At 24.0% G+C, this 19,687-nt stretch overlaps 1 protein-coding gene across 1 annotated transcript in view; it reads right to left on the bottom strand.

The window, feature by feature from the left end:
- LOC129613661 (cyclin-dependent kinase 14) overlaps positions 1-19,687 on the bottom strand; it is a 137,598-nt gene that overhangs the window by 24,878 nt on the left and 93,033 nt on the right. The window contains exons 7-8 of the mRNA XM_055527817.1: positions 3,316-3,490; positions 2,955-3,216 (exon numbers count right to left, since the gene is read on the bottom strand). Of these exons, the coding sequence (XP_055383792.1) occupies positions 2,955-3,216; positions 3,316-3,490 (437 nt within the window). The remainder of the gene's footprint in view (positions 1-2,954; positions 3,217-3,315; positions 3,491-19,687) is intronic.

Here is a 19,687-nt window from a genome sequence, read left to right as displayed (position 1 = left end):
AACAAGAAAATAAAATTTAATAAAAAAAAAAATTTATATTTGCATTTAAAAAAAAAAGAAGTAAAACTGTTATACTCATAAATATTATAATGAATTCCTATTCAACTTTTATAAATTATAAGATACTGGCCCACATAGTTTAGGTACTTTTATGTAGAAAAACATTGAAGAATATTAAGGAATATGTAAATTTTTTTTGGAAAATATACGAGTTTGAAATAAGATATACAAAAAATTATATAAAGTTTATTTACAAAAAAAGCTATAAAAATTGTGTGGGTTTATAAAAAAATTTTTTGAATTGAGGAACCAAAATTTCGTCAGTGAATTTTTATGAAATATTAAACATTATAATGATTATGGCATTTGATCATTGGTGCAGTGGTTATGGCACCGGTCCTTTATCCGAAGGGTCTCGACCCCGGTCAGGTCACTATAAAAATTATATTCAATATTATTATAACTTAATATACATTACTAATAAATATTATACAAGTAATTTTGAAATATTCATAATATTCGATATTAAAAAGAAAAAAAAACTAAGAAAAATAAACAGTTAATATTAATAACCTCAAAATAATTGTAATATAAATAAAACTGCAGCAGGCTAGTCACCTACCTAGGTAAACTGTATGACGCTATGAAACTAGTGCATGATATCATGCACAAGCCCTATGCTCCCTCTAGGAGTGAATAAGGAGAAAACAAAAAAAAAATAATGATTATGGAATCAAAATATATGTACAATGTAGAAATTGAGAGAGAGAGGTAGAACTAGAACACTGTCTAAAAAGCAGTACTTAAATATTAAGTAAGTTGCGTTTCAAAAAACATCTTTTAATTAAATCTTAACTATTTAGTTATAATATTTAGTTTAGTTTATTCAAAATGCTTAGCAACAATATTAGTGAATTAATGGGAATCGATAAGAAAAAAATAAGCTGTGTTAGTTAATATTCTTCTTCTAATTCGAAATCCAAAAAAGTAATTTAGGAAATTTGCATTTTTAACTTGATATAGAAAAAATTTGTTTTATATTTCTTGCTACACCACACTGTATTCGATCCACATTGGAATAAAAATTTTGGCAAAACTGAAATACCTGAATGTCATTTTCTCTTATACAATTCTTAAGCGATATCTCTCTCAGAGAGCTGGGGTTCATATTATAGCATTAAAAGTTTTAAAGGTGTTTTCATTATTCAATTGTAAATGTATTGTATACAGCTAACACACACGAACACTATATCAGTATACGTAAGAGTTAATTGTGTCAATGGCAAAATAAAACAAAAATTGAATTTATGTATTGGGCAAGACATTGTAGGGCTTAAAATACAAAATTTTCGCATGATCAAATGTTATAGGAAACCAACAACACTCATAAGGTTAAGAAAAAATATTGCAAATCTTATAATAGAGTTATGTTTAATATTTTTTTAAGCAAATCTCAAAAATTTTAACATAAATTTAAAAATTTTAAATTTCATTAAATTTAAATTTCAATGTCAACATTAAATTAAAACTATATAGGGAATTATTTAAAAATATTCATGTACCGTATAAATAAATTATGCATGTATATTTAAAAATATAACTATAATAAAAAAAAAAAAATTAAAAAAAAAAAAAAAAATCACAGTTGAAAAACTTTTATGAATTGCTGTTAAAAATGGCCTTGCCAGATTTTTGTCATCGTCATTATCACTAATCATCATCATCATCATCTCATCATCAGTAAGCAAATGAATTTCATACTAGCACAACACACAACCCAACTTATGTGAATTGCAAATTCATATAATTTAGAAATGATAAAATAAAAAAAGAAAAGAAAAACAAACACTCAAATGTAAAATATGTATGTATGTATGTATGTATGTAAAAAAAAATTAGAGAAAAACCCGTAATAGCATAAAAATTTCTCATTGAATAAATTTTTCATTAGAACGCAAATGAGATTGTTATGCTCATAAATATTATAATAATAATAAAATAAACATGTATGTATGTACGTATGTATGCTTGATAATTCAACAAACAACTACAATGTATTCTTATATCCTTAAATATGTATAATATGCATGTATATTAAAATAAATGCATTCATAATCTAAGAAGGGCTATTCATATTTATATACATATGTAATATGTATGTGTATATACCTACTTAGAAATGTAAAAGGAAGATAATATTTTCAAGTGGGATTTGTTTTGACTACGATAATAAATTACTCATACTTAGTATTGTTATTATTGTTTCATCCTAGCTGCTTATAGCCCTTCGTATTTTTTGTTTTTGTTTTTCTCGGAATTCAGATGTCGCCTAATGATATGCAATTTTTTTTTCTTTGCTTTTTTTTTTCTCCATTAGAAGAGAGATTGTTTTTCTATTAGGTGTGTTTTTTTTTTTTTGTTTTCTCTTATTTTTGAACAAAAAATTCTAATTTATAAATTTATTGTACGTAAATGATAAAAAAATATATGAAAAAAATTTCTATAGAAATTTTTTGTAAGGCACATATACACCAACATGATCGTGTTTATATTTGTGCATAATGTTAAACACAAGTATACGACTAAAATTTTGTTTATACTTTGATAAGAATTTCATTTAAATTTTCGAGGACCTATAAAATGTAAATATAATTTGAATATTTAGCCTTATGTTTAAACTTGCTGTTGATTATTAATAAATTTTTGACCAATATTGCCTCTGCATCATATTGCAAATTTTGTATTTAAAAATATAATGTAAATCACAGAAAGAATGAGGTTTTAAATAAAAAATATGAAGATTTTTTAATTTATGGCTTATTACTCAAGCTCCTAAACAGTTTTCTCAAAAGACAAAAAATTATAAAGTTATTGCAACACCAATATTATTAAATTTATATTTATATAGCAATATATTATATTATAATTAATTTTTAATTAAAAAAAAAAATTACCTGGTGGACGATACCATAACGTTACTACTTCATGAGAATACGTATGGCTTGGAACACTTTTAGCTCTTGCCAAACCAAAATCGGCAAGTTTTAATTCACCTATTTCGCTTATAAGTAAATTTTGAGGCTTAACATCACGATGTAAAACTCTTCGTTTATGGCAGTAGGATAAACCACGTAACAATTGAAATAAAAATAATCGAACATTTCGAAAATCTAAACCACCAGGATGCTTTTCCATATATTGCGATAAATCGGTATTCTATAAAAGAAAATATAAAAATGTAAGAAAAAAAAAATGTTCAAAAGAATTGTGAATTGTATAAAGAAAAAATTTAAAAAAATCTGAGAAAATACTTACAACATATTCAAAAACAAAAGTTAAAGTTTCGCGGGTATGTACAATATCATGTAATGTTACAATATTTGCATGTTTCAGTTCTTTTAATAGCGAGGCCTCACGGATTGCTGTAAATGGTGCACCTTCTTCCTCTTGCAGTCTAATTTCTTTTAAAGCAACTACTTGATGAGTTAAACTGAAAAATATATGAAAGAAAAAATGGAAATTGAATAAGTTAAAAAAAAAAATTTCATTTCAAGAGTCAAGATCGATTAAATTATTTGAACTGAAAGGAAGGATTTCAAGATTGATTTCCTAAACCGAAATCAGTACAAATATATTTTGAAAATTAGTTCAAGGAATTCGTAAGCAAAACTCTGAAAACTCATTGCAATGATTGAAAATTAACCTAATCCGCACCTGAATGATCATAAACACCCAAAACTATTCAAACTGACTGATCATTAGTTTTGCTGTAGACGCGAAAGTGCTGTCATAGCACGTTAGGCTTAATCGAAAAGTCTCGTTTGGTTCGGTCTTTTTATTTCAATTCTCTCCCTTATAGGCCGAAAAGCCTCGTCATTTACATACTGTTACAAACTCGCAATATTTTTCAATGCACAGTTCCTTATTTCCTCACTTACTTGGTTTGATATTGAATAAAAATTCAATTTAAAATTTAATTTAACTAACAAAGACAAATTGATGAATAACGAAGAATAATAATAACAATAAAACAAAAGTTTTTATTCAAAACATACTTAGATAAAACGAAAATCCTTGCACACATACATACGTAAAAAAAATAATTCTGAACCAATTAAATTTGATTTAAATCACTTTATGTAAGTCAATAAAAAACGTGATCAAAAATTTAAATAATCTAATGAACGCCATTTATATTTTACCAAAACACCTGATGATTTCTTACAGTTTTTTTGTTTTTTTTTTTTTCCCCCTCTGCTTTACAACAATAAGCGAATACATACATTATTATTATAATATTAAAGTCTCTTCCTTCTACCATACTTTCGATTCGATTCTAGTGTGTTCAATAAATTTTTAATGGGGCCATAAAATTATATGGCAATTACAGGTTAACTACATATATAAAGAAAAATATAAAATATACACGCGCCTTAATATCCTTATACACACATTATAAAATTCTATGTATGCACATACAAACAAACATTATTGTTTGTACAAAATCAGAGATTTCCTTGTGCTCCGATCATATTGTGCGTATTGTATGTATGTTTCAATGAAAATTTAAGGAATCGAATATATTTCCAATATATTATTGGAATTTTGTTGTTGGTAACATTTTGTAGATCTAACCAGTGAATTATAAAAAAATAAACAAATAGTGATAAAGTTTTAGGAACTTTTTGTGAAACCACATAAACAAAATCAGATATAGTAATTTTTTTTTGTACTTTTTTGGTTTTACATAGAAAACACAAACAAATAAACTTTACATGTATACGAAAATTATTTAATCCTTTTTAAGAATAACAAATATGTAAAACAAAGAAAAAATTTACCCAAATCAAAACCAAATTTAACAACACAAAAAAAAAAGTTTTTCCAACATTTTTAGTCCTTTCAAAACCAATAAATCAATTCATTTTGTTATTTTAATATTTTTTATATTTTTTGGAACAAATATAATAAGTTTTAGGTCATTCTATACTCAATTCATATAGACAGTTATATAGAATCAGGACATTCGAGTGGTAGATAAAGTGAACTGAAAGTTAAATATAAAATTATTGCCTTCATATAAACTAAATTTAATTCAATGAATCTTTTATTACAAAAAATATTTAGTATTTGTAAGTATTATACACTTTTGTTGGCAATAACTTTGGATAGAGAGTTTTGATTATTATAAAAATGAACAAAAATCTTTTGTAATAATAATTCGGCCGAAAGGATTCACTTGTTTTCAACATTTTTTATTTCTAATGAACTGAAGTCACACAATTGAAGTATAACTTGAATTGAAACTGAATTTTCTATTTAACTGAAAGTTCACAAAAAATCTAGATATTTTGGATTTGAAATAATCAATGTAGCTGTGTTTAAGGTAATCATACTTTAAACCTGGGACATTAATTTGATATGTGCTATTATTGTTACGGTTCTGAAATTTAATATTAACTTTGTCAATATTCTTTCATTTTCTCGTTCATGTAATCTCTCTAATAAAACAAGAATATTTCAATTTTTCTTGGTGATTAAGGCTTAGTAAGTGTGCGCACTTCTTGAGTATATCAATAAAATTTGAAGAGCATTTTAAATTGACAATAGTTTGGAGACCGTAAATGACTGTATGACTGTATACACTGTTGAACAGTTTTAATATTATATTCAATAGAATGTTGTCAGTAGAACTTTTAAAAACAAAAACCTTATAAACTTTGTAAAATATTATAAACTACATTTTTAGTCATCTGCTCACATTAATGCTAAATAACATGTTCTTGTATTTCAAATCCTGCTAAACGTAAATTAATTTTTGATAAGGTGAAGTTTTTGTTACTCTTAATTCTTAATAAACAAGAAAATGTGTGTATATATTTGCGTAAATATATAGAATCAAAACAAATACAATTAATACATTTAACAATGTTTTTAAACATCATATTGTTTAAAAACACATACTTTTATATATTAAAAGGTATAACAAATTTTTTCCTAAGTAAATTGTTCAAAGCTCTTTTTCATCATTTTTCAATAGTCCCTGTTTCAAATTTTCAAAATTTTTACATTGTTACATTTGATATCCTTATTGTTTGGTCTCCACTTATTCTACGTTAAAAAACCTATATTTTCTAATTTTCTGCATTTTATACAACGTACTTATACAGGGTGTTTCCACGCATAAGGTGAAAAATAATTTAAGGGATGATTCTTTAATCAATTTCAAGCAAAAAATTGTATGGCTGTGGAAATTCTGACTTTGACGAACTTTATCTCAAAAACTATGACTCAAATCAAATTAATTGTAAAACTGAAAATTAAGAGCAATGGATTGCCTGTGAAACCAGCTCCCGATGGCTACTCTATGTCGTATGTTTGTGAAGTTATAAGAATTTATTTACATACACAAAAAATGTGGTACATTTTTTCGCACTCCCCTGCCGCCAACCCATAAAATTTCTGAGTCGGCACAATATACTGAGATATATAAACTATATTTGTTTACAAAAAATATCCTGCAACTATTCTTATAATATTTGTATGTACGTAGCCATGTATTTAAAAAATATTTTATTGTATTTGTTGTGTAAGTTTCGAAGATTTTTTAAATATTTTACTTGTTATATGTTAACACACGTATACACATTTGTATGTGTAAATTTGGAAAGGACAAAGTTAAATAATAATATAAGAGATCAGATAACTAATGGTAACGGAACTTCAAATATTTATAAAAAATATATGAGTGCACAAACACATATTCACACATACAATTTAGGTTTGTACACGTTCTTGTATAAAAATAAAACATTTCCGTTTTTAGTTTTTCACTTTTTTTTTTCTTTTACCTTAGTTTTGTTTTTATTTTTTTCCCAATAGAGAGGATGCTAGAGATTTGTTTGTACAATACATTTTTCTCTTCTTTTTTCTTTTGGAATTTCTCTTTAATTTTTTTTGTTTTTTTTTTCCTAAAATTTCGAAAACAAAATAAGATTGGAAAATAAAAATTAATGTGGAAAAATTTATAGAAAATTTAATAAATTTATTTATTGACGTCAGAGAGGATTAAAAAATTTATTGAGAGTATATGGAGGGAAGAAACAAAAAAAAAATTATAAGTTCAAATCAATGGTTTGAAAAGAACGAGAAGAAAAAATAAAACATTGTTTTTTTTGTAATTCTCTTTAGGGGTTATTAATTGTTGAATACAATTCTCTTTAGGAACATGTTTATGAAATATGGAGTGAGAGAGAGAGAGATAGAGAAAGAATATAAAATAAAATATTCGACAGTGGTATGGAATGAGTTTCTTAGAAAAACATTCTTCGTTTCCTGGGGCTTTTCTTTAAAATAAATAATATAGAAAAAAGTCAAGAAACAGTACCTTAAAATTCTAAGAAAATTTATGACATTATGTCCTTTGTATAAAGAGGCAGCAGCAAGTATGCCTTCAAAATAAATTAATTTTTTAAAAAATAAAAAAAAAAATTCTTAAAATTAAAACAGTTAAACATCATAATACTGGGGGCGATATTTTTGGAAATATTTTGGAAATCTTATATTCTATTTCAATTTTTAAAAATAAAAATTTCAAAAAAAAAAAAAAAAACACGAATAAAGGACGGGACGGCATTTAGTCAAACAAGAAAAATTAATTAATTTTCAATTTTTTCAGTTCTGTCAAAAAAATGTGATAAAAATTTTTAAATTAGAAATTTCTTTACAGCCTGTACTTATACCTTTATATCCCCCCCCCCTTTTTTCGTTTTAAGTTTCTTCGTGTTTTGATTACACTGCAATTGCATTTGTAATTTTAATTCCTTTATATCGTATAATCCAAATTGATTTAAAAATTATTGCATTGGAAATTTTGTATTTAAAAAAAAAATGTCATGAAAATTGATTGATGGCGATTACATAATATTTTTGGATTTTTGTTTGTGTAGTTTAAAAACTGTTTGCCATTAATTCCAAATTCAATTCACGTTAATTTTTATTTTTTTTTTGGGTATACATGATTTTAAATTCTGCTTCAAGAGAACCCGAAAATTAATTTCAGTTTTTTTTTTCAATAGCATTCATTTTTGTTAATGCACTTAATGTCCTTGTACATAAAATTTGCATATCACGTGATTTGTATTTTAAATTAATTTTAAATTTCATTTTTATATTGTTTATGTACAGATGTATGTATGTATGTATGCATTACAAAATTTGAAACAAATGGAAATGTAAATTTTTCGTTATTTCGTTTTTAATATTGGCATTTAAGTTTAATATTTATGAAGAGGGTTAGAGTTTTAGTTAAAATAAATTCGCCAAAAAATAAATGCGTCATTGCGTAGGGTATATGAAATGGGAGAGAAATTGCAGAAAATTCCAGAAGAATATGATAAAACATTTTACAACAGGAATATGCGTATAGTTTTTTAAAAATCTTTCAATTTTTGAGAATTTTCCTTTTTTTTTTTGATAATTTTTGAGTATAACATGAAAAAATTTCTGTCTGACACAATACTTTACATAATCTATTTGGTAATACTTCATCTATAAAATTGGAAGAAATTAGCTTTAATCAAACAGTTATTATAAATTTATTTGTGGAGTTAAAGAAAATCAATTTGTTACCGACCGTAACAAAATTGAACAATTTCGAATGTCTCTGGTATGGAAGCGTAAATAAACTATTTTTAGAGTCTGTCTGTTTGTCTGTCCCTTTATTTGTCGCGATTTTACATTTTGAGCTTTCATATCTTCTTTAATAACATTTAATTTAATAAGATTTAGATATTTTTTTAAGTGAGTTGAAAAATTTAAATATAAAAAATTTCTATTCAAGCACTAAAGAAAGCATATTTTCTAATGAAAAACGCAATTATAAAATATTTAGAACTTTTGCAATAACAAAAATTGTAGTCATATTGTTTCGATGATTAACCATCCTGTTTCAAGCCAATCATGAAATAAAATACCTTAGGTATGCTTTTCTCATACCAAATTAACAAATTATTCGATTAAGAATACAATTTCTAAATAACACAAAATTTCAATCTTAAAAACTATACGGAAAAAAAATTTTCTCTATATTCTTATAGTTTTTCTATTTATAAAATTTTCATTGAAAATAATTTATCTATTAATTACCTAAATTAACCAATATAACCAAAAGTATTTATGTATGTACAGTGTACATAACATACTACAAGTATAAAATTGAACAATTTTCACAAATTATCCTTTTTAAGGAATGCGTATCAAAGAATATATACAAATGCATAGTGAATAGAGAGAATCCTTTTAATATTACAAAATAACCCTTATAAACTTTTATAAACATTGTTACTATATAAACAAGAAGAGAACAAGACACAAAAAAACATTAAGTACCTACATTAATTTAAGGGCATCGATTAATAACAAATACAAAAAAAAACATAAAGGATAAAAAAAAAACTTCAACTCCATTCAACTCCTCTTTGTTTTTCTTCCCATTTTTTCTCTTTCATTCTTTTGTATTAAATGAAGATTCTTTGTTATAACAATAAATTCAAATAAAATCGTTTGTTTCTTTAAAACAAAAAAAAAAACAAAAACAACCAATATGTAGAGAGAGAGAAAAACGAGAGTACATAACTTTCGATTATGATCCTTTTTTATCCCATTTTATCCTTTTATATATTAATATGGATTTCAAAACTTATTCCATGTAATTTCCGCCCTATACTCTCTCTTTTGTTTTTATAGAATTTTTTACTTTTATTTCTTCCTTTTTTTTTCTATAATGGTGTTCAATATTTTTTGTTTTTATACTTTGATTTTCTTTTATTTTTCTAAACAAAAAAAATTTCATCCTTAAATTTAATTTTTCTTCTCTTCTATATCTTAAAGTGGTAAATGAAAAACAAATAGAAAAGAAAAAAGGGAAAAGACAAATGAACGTGATTTTTATCCTGGTTTTTCTTCTACATTACTGTTTTTCTGTTTTTTTTTTTTTTGTGTTTTGTGAACATCCTTGATTGTGGATAAAGGAATTTAAGAAAAAAAGGAAAACTAGAAAATTATTTTTTCACTTTTTAACTTTATTGTAAGTACATAAAAAAAAAATTAAAATTTGACCAATTTCGAATTTAGTTTTTCATTTAGAATGTCACAATTTTTAAGCAGTATTTTGGAAATTTGAGAGAATTCTGGTTAGGTAAAGGCAATTGTACTTATTATTAATAAGCTAAAAAAATTTTTATTTATCCTACTTTGATACTGGAGGAGGAGCATAAGGTTGTTGCATGATATTTTCGATAATCATATGAACCAGTTTCTTATGTCATTCAGTTTACCCATCACCTAAGTGACGGGTTTATCGTAAAGAGTAGATAACAAATTTTTTTCATTATAACCGGTGTATCGTAGAATTTTGGAAGGCGAACTTGTTTTAAACGTATTCGAAAATTGTAGCCATTTAGTGGAAAAATTTTGTTTGGAGTGAAAACAAAAACAATATGATTTCGAAGATAAAATTCAATAGTAAAACCATTATATTACATTTAATATATTGACTCTCTTAAATCGTAAATCAGAAATTTTATATAAATTTTATTTTAAAGGTAATTGAATGATTTAGAGACGGTAAATACCAATATGAGGCCAAATATCGCTTTTGCTATTTTCTTCTGTACGTTATGCAATAATAATATGTACATATTTAAATTTATATATAGTTTGTTCTTGCAACAGCTATTCTTATTCGAAATTCGGAATTATACGTTTTGAAAGTTACGATTTTAGGCTCCTCATATGGGTAATTGTGGGTAAATTTCTAAATGTAGGTAATTGCGGGTAATTTTGTTAAAAATGTGTGATTATGTGTGGGTAATTGTGAATAATTTTAAACTAAACCTAAAATTAACAAGACCAACTTTATTTTCAGTTGTAATTTTTAATAAAAGATCAGGGCACGAAAATTCACAAAAAGACCGGTAAGTGGAATGATAACAGTAGAGGAAATTTAAGAAAAAGAACAAAAATAAAAAATAAAAAACTAAATAAAATGGTGAAGTAATAATTTAATTAGAAGAAAAAGCAGAGAGAAAAAGACTTTTTAGATTACTTGAAAAGTTTAGAAACAAAAATAAGAACGTAAATTTTTTCACGTAAGAAAACTTTAAATTTAAATAAAAATTGGAAAAAAAAAACTTTGTTTATTTAAAGAAAAAATTTTTTTTTGTTGTTGTTTTTACTCATCTTCTATTTACAGCGATTTATTCACAGATTTTTTTTTTTGGGTCATTTTTACTCCAATTATTTTCGTAACACAAAAGATACAAAAAAAAATTCACTTTAAAAACTCACTTGTTATCAGCTATATTGGAGTAAAGAAGGTGGAAATTTAAAATTAAAAGAAACTTTTTTTTTTTCATATATTTTTGTGTTTTTATAAAAACATCAACTTTTATTTTAGAGTGCTTCTTTTTATACAAAAATACACATACAAGTAATATAGATGAAGATACACGACTGCACTTAAGAATAACACAAAAAATTTTCAGTTCAGGATAAACAAACTTTTTGTAAATATTTACGGTCTGTATGATATTTGTTTAGATTTTTCGACTAATTGCTATATATATATATACATATACAAAGGTATTGAATACTTAAGGTGATTATTAATAATTAAATTTAGATATTATGAAAGTTATAAAAGATTTTAACAAGAATTATCGGTAATAAGTAATCAATTGGGTAAAAATATTTTATTTTAAAAGAAAAAGGGAAATTTTGTTAACATTCTTAATTTTTCAACCATAAAAGAATTTATATATATAGTGACTAGGAATAATAAAAATTAGATTTAGATGATTTTAAAAAGTAAGCGGGGTATTAATTAAAGGGGTGGTCGCCTAGAAAAGAAAAATTTTACAGGCAGTGTTATGGTATTAATGTGTGTGTTTCAAATTCAATCACCGTAAAAATTTTCACCCTCATTGCCCGGGCTAAATGTGTAAAAAAACCCGATATTATTTTAAAATTTATTGAACTATATTGAAACGCCTTCAATTTTACCCAATTAAAAGAATATAAAAATTACCATTGCAGCACTGTTGTAAAATTTTTAACATATTATTTGAATCACGTGCAAAATCGTGAATCATGTTCACGAGATTAAAGAAAAAAAACTGAAATATTACATAAAAAAAAAACTCAATTTCCAGGAGGAAATTAATTTTTTTCTTTTTTTTTCTTAAATATTGATTTCTTCAACAAAAAACAACAAGAATGAAAGTGAATGTAGACTAGGTATATGCGATTTTCTTTTGACAAACCCCATTATATTTTTCAATTGCATTTTGAACCTTATCAAGCTTCTTGGTCATAATTTTTTTCCCGTGTTCAAAGAAATCCACAAATTTATTTAAGTTGTTCATAGGCGAATCACTTGAGGTAAATTTGATAATATTTAAAAGTATTGAGATTTAAAAGTGTAGAATTGCAAATTCGAAAACTAGTTTTATTGAGAAATTTACAAAATTTTTCTATCCCAAACTTAAATATTGCTTTTAGAAAAAATATGAGTGATACTCTGTGCTCTCCACTTCTACTTTGAAATTATTTTCTTTGAAAAATTTCTCTCTTATCGCTAAGTCCTAAATATGTAAACATAATGTGAGTAAAATATAATATAGCAGAATACCATAACACATTGGAAATCTGATAAGTTTCAAGAATAAGTCAGTATCAGGGATCAATATTGTATTGTTATTATTTCGCTATCATTCAATACTCACTTCAGAGTCTATTATGTTTAAAACAGAGGAGGAAACTGTCAAAAAAAATTATCTTTGAAAAAAATGTGTAACAGGCAGTCAACTGGTACTGATGTGAAGGATTTAACCTCCATAAAAGTTTTGTAAACTGCTCCCCCGTGGCTAAAAACAATCAAGAATCAAAAACTCACTTCGAAAAGACTACTTCATTTGTATGAGACCTTAAATCATTTAGAAAAACTTAGCATTAATTTTAAAAAATCTGTAAAATATTCAAATATTTTGATTGCTTTAAATTTTAACCTTGACAAATAAGATAAAAATGTTGTTTTTAAAAATTTATTATTTTCACAATGTCAGAAAAAAAAGACAAAATTTTTAACAAATTGATTTGTTTCTTTTTTTCTCCCCACTTCCAATAAAAACAGGCTATGCAGACCTATACACATGCGTATATATTTGGACCATTAATTTTACATTATAATATATAACTAATTTAAATTATAAATGAGTATGTTTAAAAAAATTATTCAACCATACTTAAGTATATACACACATTATATACATTATATACATTGTATAATAGTAAATATTTTGTTATCGATGGAAGAAATATTATCCTGACAGTGTAAATTCACATAAATATCATTTTTAAATCCAATAAAATATACCTAGTGACAAGTAAAATGCTTCCGACAATCTATTTATTACAAAAGTGTTATACTTTATTATATTTATGTATATTTATGTTTGTATATGAGTACAAGTACATGTTTATCAGAATTACATTAAATATATATATTTATTTGTTATATAACCAACCCAAAAATTCATTTCCTATAATATAAAATATAAATATAATAAAATCATTGTATATGATTATTGAATTTCTTTACAATATTAAATTATATTTTCAATATAACAAAAGAGAGAGAGAGAGAGACAGAGAGAGATAACAAATTCATAACCAAGATATTAAATTGTATTTTAATATCATGATTTATTAGAAATTTGATAGAATATGTAAATGACTATGACAATCTTTACATATGTATGTATAAAATACGAGTATATGTACACAATATATTGTATAGAGAGATCCTATTTATTTAAATTATTTTCATCGCATTGTTGCTATTGTATTCCTATGTTGTTAACAGAAATAATTTTCAGAGGAAAAAAAAAATTAATATTTTTTTTATTTTTTTTTTCAATTTTCTAAAAAAAAAATTAAAAAAAAAATATATTTTTCTTGTTTTTAAATCACATATAAAATTGTGCGAAAATATTGTTGTTATACAGACACCAGAATATTAGACAAACATTCACATTTATAATATTAGTATGACACAGCTAGGCATTATAAAATGAATATAATAAAACAACGACGGAAGTTAAATGACATGTTATCCTTGAAATTTATACAATAAATTTTTTTTCATACGAGTATAATATAATAAAAACCACACGAAGAAATTAATATTTCAAAATAGATTATATTTGAATATACATTAGAAAATTTTATTGAAATACTGTTATGATTACTGTTATACCATAACATTTAATAATATTGTAACAAGTATACATTAAAAATTTAAAGCTTTCCCAATTATCTATTGAAGACTTATTCATTTTTGGTGAACAATAACATTTTAATATCGTGTCATACATTTTATTAAGTTTCCAAATTATCTTGGTATTCACGCGTAAATCTAGGTGTATACAGATTATTTTATACACTATTTTTAAAAAATCAACACAATTGAAATCCAAACCAAATAATTTTTAAATCATTTTTTTATTATGTTTTAATTAATTTATATTTAAAATAATTTAATAAAATAATTTATTGTGCCTACATGTGCAGGAAGATTTCGTTGGTATTGTATAAAAAGGACATGACACATAATTGACAACGGTTATTTTGAATATTATGAAATTTTATACTATATACTCATGTATATGTAATAGTGTTAATAAAATATTTTAAAGAAAAAAAAAATTTTATAATATCTTCAATATTTATTTTATACAGAGAATTACACAATGCTAAACACACAAACTTATAAAATTTTAAATTAAAAAATCAAGTCTTCTTCAATTATTCTTGTTCGAAAAAAGAGAACTAAACAATATTTCAAGTAATGCCGCACACGATCGTGGTGCGGTATTACTTGAAATATTGTTGCACTACGATCGTGTGCGGCATTACTTGAAATATTGTTGCAATATTTAAAATGTTTATGACACTGCGGGAGGCATAAAATGACTTAAACCCAAAGAATTAATATTGAAATCAATTATTAATAAATAATAAAAATTTAACGAAATGTACTATTTTTAATTTAATGGGTAATGGTTAAGAAATTTTATATATGAATAAAACGTTCCTGAATTAAATAAAATTAAACATAAATAAATGTAATAGAAATTTTTGTAAAAATAATTACTTGAATTTCTTAATCAGAAATTCTTAATAAGGTTTCTAATTGTGAAATAGTAGCCAATTAAATAGTTAATTAAGTAGCAGCACAATTATAAAAGTGGTGCTCTCATGCAAAAATTAAATTGTTAAATTATTCCCATATTAAAGGCGTAAGTATAGTATGTATTTACTCAATTAATACAAATAATACAAAAAATGTTTAAAATATTGATATGACGAAATACTACCAGAAAATTACTCTCTTCTAGTAACTCACTGACAATATTGTTCTCTTTTATCCGCGCTTATACTGAGAATATTCTATCCATACTATAAAAAAAACTGCTTATTTGTGTTGTGAAAAATCTCAATTTGCTTACATTTGCATGCAAGTAATTTTTATATTGTCACTTTTCAATATTAAAATTATTATTTGATATTTAATGAAGGAAATTTTTACTATACACTCGCTAGTTACTCTTATAATATGTCAGTGTAAATAAAATTGTGTATTCAAGCTACAAAAATAAAACTTAAATAATTCAATTACAAAATTGTAATTAATTAAATTTTAATAAATTTATTTAAATATTTTATATGCTCATATTCTTATATAAAATTCGAAGTCAAACATGACAGAACATAAAATCAATAATTTAATTGTCAAAATATTTGACAATTTTCATAGCAACATACTCAATGTAAACATGTAACTCAATTTTTTATGATATTATCTCTATAAAACACGCCTTCAGAGATGTACAATTAGAAAAAGCAAAACAAAATGATGAGAGGTACAAGTACATTAAACATGCTAGTGAACAAAAAAAGTTTAAGAGAATGAATGTGTATTGAAATTATATTAATAATAGCCTAATATAATTAAAAAAAAATCTCATTCAGATTAATATTATATTTTTACGGTATGATTGCTGTTACCTCAAATGACTACTGACACTTTAATATTTTTGATTTCTGTATACCAATAATTACCAATCAAATCGTGAACTAAAATAATATTAATATGCTTACGTTACTCATTACATATTTATTCACAGTAACATATTATATGCGTATATCATGGTAGGCATACATATATAATTTACAAGAAAAAAATATTGACAATCTCTGATTAATATTTTTTGGTAACAGAAATGACATTTTATTTATAAAGAAAATATTAAAAAGACAAAATTGAAAACAAAAATTAAAAAAAAAAAATTGTAATCAAATAGAAAATGGAAAAAGAATCCTGTAATTTAATAAAAGGATTCAACAGAATGAAATACACGTATATGTATGTATATGTATAATATACATGTATGCGCACATACTTATATACATGATTTAATTTTTATTTTGTTCTTTTTATAATATGTACATACATATTTTCTTTGACAAATAATAATAAGATTGATTGACATTAAATGTCAGTCAAATATACGAGTATAGTATCCTTGAAAATTAATTCCCATAAGGTTGTCCGATACATATACATGAACTCATCCAGATATATCGTGTATATGTACATGCATGATTGCTATATCAATGTGAATTCATGAAAAATATTTTTTGGATAAATTTAAAAGAAAAATAAAATTAACTTTAAGAATCAATCAATGAAAAATAAAATTTATAAAGGACATAGAATATTCTTTTGGACATTTTTATTGGTTTGTTCACATTACATGTGTTTATAATGAAAACAAAAATGTTAAATTTTCGGTTTAGTTGTCTTATAATAAGTACAAGTATTTGATTGTTCTCGTACTACAATTTAATTAAGGAATATGAGAAAATCTTTTGATTTCTTTAAATTATAATCGATTTAATAGAAATATGACATCTTAGTCATATTGTTAAATTCGTCTCTTGTAGATTCGGTAACTTTTGCTTGTAACCATAATCATATTAGACTAACATTGAACTGTTAAAAAACAATGACTTTAATTAAGATCGCCAACCTTACGCATAATTTTTTTCTCACTGAACTCTTGAAAAGGTCATTGTTCCAAAATATTTCTCTGATAACTTGAATGATTTCAGTAATTATTCCTCAAAATATAACTAGGACAAAGTAATTAGAATAACGGTTAAAAATAACAGCAAAATAAGAAAAAGTAGAAAAATATCGATTAAAAAATTTATCCGAAAATCCTTTTTCATTTTATTTATCTGTCATTTTTCTCTCTCTCTCTCTCTCTCTTTTGTTATTCTTTAATTCCTAGATTATTTTCAATGAAATGAGACATTTCCTTCGGTTTTAATCAACAATACAAAACGATATAAAAAAATACAAATCTGTTGTTTAGTCTGTTTTTAACTGTTAATTCTCGATATTTTCATTATATGAAATGCGATACTCTTTAATATATAAGTTTTAATGATAGAGCAGAGAAGAGAAGGAGAACAAGAGGAGTAAAAAGTGCAAAAAAAAAAACTGTTTTTCATCTTCTACTTTATACAAAAACTCTTTTTTTTTATTATTCTACTATTTTTTTTTATTGCGTTTCTCTATTATTGTCCAGCCCAAATTCTTATTTATTTTGTTTTGTCTCAAAATTTTCAAAAAAAAAAAAAAAAAAACAAATCAATTTTGATTTGGTCGATATTTTACCCAAATTGTTTTTTATCCTTCGGTAATAATAAGAAAATTTCATTTGATTAAAATCAAAAATTAAAAAATTGTTTATCGAAGCAGAAATTTAAGAAAATATCCAGAAAAAAAATAAGAGAATAATGGAAAAGTATAAGGTAAGAATAAAAAAATTAAACAAAGGACAACAGCAGAAATTTGAAAAAAAAAAAAACAATGAAGGTTTCTAAGAAATGTAAACAACACACAGTTCTAACACAAAAGTTCTAGCACAAAAGTCAAAGCATGAAATCTGAGAAAAAATTTAAGAAAATAAAGAAGAGAAAAAAAAAACATCACTCAATTAAATCTGATTAAAATGTCAAAAATTAAAACAAAATAAAAAATTTTGATTTTCCTTATTCCTTTTCGTCCTATTCTTCTGTTTTTGATATTAAAATGACATTTTTTTTTTTTGGTTTTTGTTTGAAAAAAGGACAGGAAGCGAAAAACGATGAAAAGTTAATGAACTGTACAAAATGTTATGAATTTTCTATTTATAAATTAAATAAAATAAAACATGAATCGTTGTAAAATTGTAGAATTTTTTTCTCTTATTTTTATAAAAAAACAATCAAAAACACAAAAAACTTTGTTATAAAAAAATTTCCACATCCTAAATTTTTAATAATCAAAATTTTTAACAAAAAAAAGAATTGAAAATTCCCTCACAAATTGAAATTTCTCTCACAATAGAAAATTAAATTTCACAGCCTTTTCAATGAACAACGGTTTGCAGTACAAAAACTTAAAAAAAAACATAATTTAAAAAAATGTGAATTGAATTTTTAAAAATTAAAATTTTTCCTAGAAAAAATATTTTTAATGATTATTTTAATTATGACAAATTTTTTATAATTTTGTTGTTAAAATTAATTACAATTTTGATTAATTCCCAATTCGTTTAATATTTTCACAATTTCCTCCTTATATAAAAGAGAAATTTCTTATACAAGAGAGAAATATATAGTACATAACTTACTACTCCTATATTTGATTTTCTCTCATCAACATCTCTTGTTCAAGTAATAGTAAGCAAATGAAATAAAATTACTGCTACTACTACATTACTGCTACTGCTACATTAAAGTCGCGATAACACTATATTATAAAACAATTTTTATTTAATAAATTTTGTAGTAAATAGAGACTATTATCAAAGAATAAAGTAAAATGCTTCTACTGTATGTACACTATTACAATGCCTCTCTGTATAATGTTGTTCTCTTTGTAAAAATACCATCATGCTGAAATATTATCTTCAATGTAAAAAGTTTTACTTTATAGCAATTTTCATAATATTGCGATTTTAACTTTTTAATTTCATATTTAAATTTACTTTTTCATTTTTATTTTAGTATTAATATTAAAGTACAAAAAAAGTACACATGAACAATAAAAATTAATTTTTATTCGCTTTAAAACAACAGGAAAACTTTTAATAATGAAAATTTTTTATATTTTAATTTTTTTTTATTGTGAATTTTATGAACTTAAACACCGTATAAATAACAGTGCAAAATTACTTCAATAAGTTAACCAATAGTGTACAATAACAATAGTGTGCAGCAATATATGACTTATATGAGATAAAAATTCAAAAAAATATGGTTTCATAATAGCCAACATTATGGTTTCCAAGAGTAGAAGGTTGCCAAGATTAAAAGAGTTTTTTCTAATGAATTTAATCTTACATGTAATGTGAATTACACTGTGATGCCATACTCACTCAAATTCCACTCACTTTTCAGTGTGTAAAAGAGTAAGAATGAGAATACTTAAGTATAGTGTGAAAAAGGCTAAGAATTATTAAATATGTTTTAAATTATAATTTCATAATTACATGCTTGATTTCGAGATCTA

This window comes from Condylostylus longicornis, unplaced genomic scaffold (assembly GCF_029603195.1).
Source record: "Condylostylus longicornis isolate FDR11 unplaced genomic scaffold, ASM2960319v2 ptg000085l, whole genome shotgun sequence".
Classification (NCBI taxonomy): Eukaryota; Metazoa; Arthropoda; class Insecta; order Diptera; family Dolichopodidae; genus Condylostylus; species Condylostylus longicornis.
The sequence above is the reverse complement of the archived record's forward strand: the minus strand, read 5'-3'. Positions and strand labels throughout refer to the sequence as shown.